This window comes from Uranotaenia lowii, chromosome 2, assembly GCF_029784155.1.
Source record: "Uranotaenia lowii strain MFRU-FL chromosome 2, ASM2978415v1, whole genome shotgun sequence".
In the NCBI taxonomy this organism is placed as follows: domain Eukaryota; kingdom Metazoa; phylum Arthropoda; class Insecta; order Diptera; family Culicidae; genus Uranotaenia; species Uranotaenia lowii.
Window position 1 is genome coordinate 209,799,405 of NC_073692.1, and position 2,647 is coordinate 209,802,051.

Consider the following 2,647-nt stretch of genomic DNA (forward strand, 5'->3'; position numbering starts at 1 on the left):
GTTTGTCATGATCCGAATCGTGAGGAGTCCTCGATCAACTTTATGAAATCCATTCATGATTCAAGGTAAGTTAATTTGATTTACTATTTCCTTTACTTGATGTTCCATGTCCACCTATCAATTTTACTACTTACCGGATTTGTTCTTTTTTGTTACAGGAACTGACAGTTGTGATGAATGTAAGGAACTTGTTCGAACAATCCGACATACTTCGAATTAACGAGTTCGCAGTTGCTCATCGATATCCCTAGGAAAGTATTTCACAAACTCAAAAGCAGTGAAAAAAGTATTTAAAAAAATATGACCATGTTCGAAAAAAATGGAAATAAATGTATTATTTTATGAAAAACTCCTCATAAAACAACCGTTTGACCTTAAAGTATCTGAATTCCAAGTCCAAAAGCATAAAAGCATGAATTTTACAAATTATTTCAATTTTTTCCAAAAATTAACAAAGTACATCATTTTCACCCACTGGGACCTTAAAGCACAACTACCTACTAGTGGGTTGTTGTGCTTTAACCTACTAGTAAGTTCCTGCACTGAAGTGGCGATTTACGTCAAAATTACCTAGAGTGGGTTGTTTTTTCTGTCCGTGTAACTTCAAAACCAAAACAAAAACGGCCGATCAATTGGGCGAAACTTGCAGGCGTAACTAGAATCGAAAACAATAAAGGGCGAAACTCGAAAATCTCTGAAATTTAGTGGAAAAAGTTAAAGTTCTTGATAACCAACGAACAATAAGTGAATATAATGCACATTTTTTGATTTTGTTGTACAAAAAGTGGTCGATTTTTTAAATAGGATTTGATTAGATGTTCCGTAATTTCAAATGCGTTTTTCTCTATTCGAGCTAACTGCTAGTTTCGCCCTTATGAAATGTTACGCTAGAATTTTACCTGCCGGTACATGTCGTCGTTTTTTTTCCCTGCATCATTACTACACGCATACCTGGAAATACTCAATGTTAAAATAAAATAAAATGTTAAAATAAAATTGCAATCATAAAAGTAGTAAAATTAATTATATGAAAAGTTGAATATCTAAAATGAATCATACAATTGTTGTTGAACCTATCATATTTACAATTGAATCAATTATACCACTACAGTTGAATCTATCATATTTACAGTTGAATCAATTATACCACTATAGTTGAATCTATTATATTTATAGTTGAACGCCTATAATCAATTATACAATTGTAGTTGAATCTATCATATCTACAGTTGAATCAATTATACCATTTCAATTGAATCAATTATACCATTACAATTGAATCTATTATATTCATAGTTGATTGTATAAGGTCAATCAGCAGTTTGTAGTTGAATCTATTGTATATATAGTTGAATGCGTAAAATAAATCATACAGTTGAATGCATTATATTGATAGTTGATTGCGTAAGGACAATTAGAAGTTTGTAGTTGAATCTATTATAAAAGTAGTTGAATGCGAAAAAATCAACTGCATTTCGATTATTGGTATAACAAGCTGAAATAATTGGAACAACTGTCGTCTTTTTTCTCCGTGTATATAAAAAGCAATTTCTGTTTGTTTGTTTGTTTGTTTGTCCTCTATAGACTCAGCTGTCTTAAGAGCTAGAGGTCTGAATTTTGGCATGAATGCTCATTACGACCAGAAATGATGTAAAATGTTTTCAGATTTTCGGATGACTCCTTCTGGCGGGGGTCTTCCATACAAGACAAATATAGTTTTCGCGATATTGACGTTACTTTTCGTCGGATTGTGTTGAAAATTTGCACATGAATGTTTTGAAAGACGAACAATTGATTTCAGGTGTCAAATTTGGTGTAAGCAGTCATCCAAAGGGGTCGTCCATATTAACTGTTAACTGATTTTGCGATATTGACGAAATGAAAATTTTGTATACGATAGTTTTGAGTGACGTGCAATCAATTCAAGGAATCAAATTCAGTGTAAGTGGCCGACAAAAGGGGTCATCCATATCAATTTTTCAATATCTTAGTAATATTGACGTTTTTATACATCGGATTGGGATGAAAATTTGCACATAGGAGTTATTAGGGACAAACAATCGATTTCACTTATCCAAATTACAAACAGGGGTCGTCCATATTAACTATTCACTGTTAATGCGATATGGTCGTTATTATACATCGGATTTAGATGAAAATTGGTACACGAGAGTTCTGAGGGACGAGCAATGAATTTCAGATAATAAATTCGATGTAAGGGGCCAAACAACAGGGACATACAAACTGTTCATGACATATTCCAAGTTGAAAGCGAAACGGAGTTCGTATGGGATCAGCTAGTACAGTATAAAATTTGCGACAAATTATGTATGAAATAAGGGAAATATGTTTTTTAAATTAATCCTGTGAAACGTTATGACTCCAATATTCAGCAAAAAATAAGGTGTTGAAATGGATCAATTTGAAACTATTGGAAACAGGACAGCTGAAAATCAATGTTGAAAAACATGTGTCCCCAAGTGGGATTCAAACCCACTTCTTGCGGTTCTGTAAGGCCCAAGTGTTGCATTCTATGACATGAAACCATCTTGCATACATATAAGATCAGTACTGGTCGAGTGTCGATGTCCCGCAGAGTCTTAATATTAATTTTCATCTGTGGGCCGTTCATATACCACGTGGACAT

The 2,647-nt window shown here is 33.2% G+C and overlaps 1 protein-coding gene across 1 annotated transcript in view; it reads right to left on the minus strand.

Annotated features, from left to right (window-relative positions):
• Positions 1-216: 216 nt before the first annotated feature.
• LOC129742284 (uncharacterized) overlaps positions 217-2,647 on the minus strand; it is a 5,309-nt gene continuing 2,878 nt past the window's right edge. Inside the window, exon 3 of the mRNA XM_055734166.1 lies at positions 217-247. Within this exon, the coding sequence (XP_055590141.1) occupies positions 217-247 (31 nt within the window). The remainder of the gene's footprint in view (positions 248-2,647) is intronic.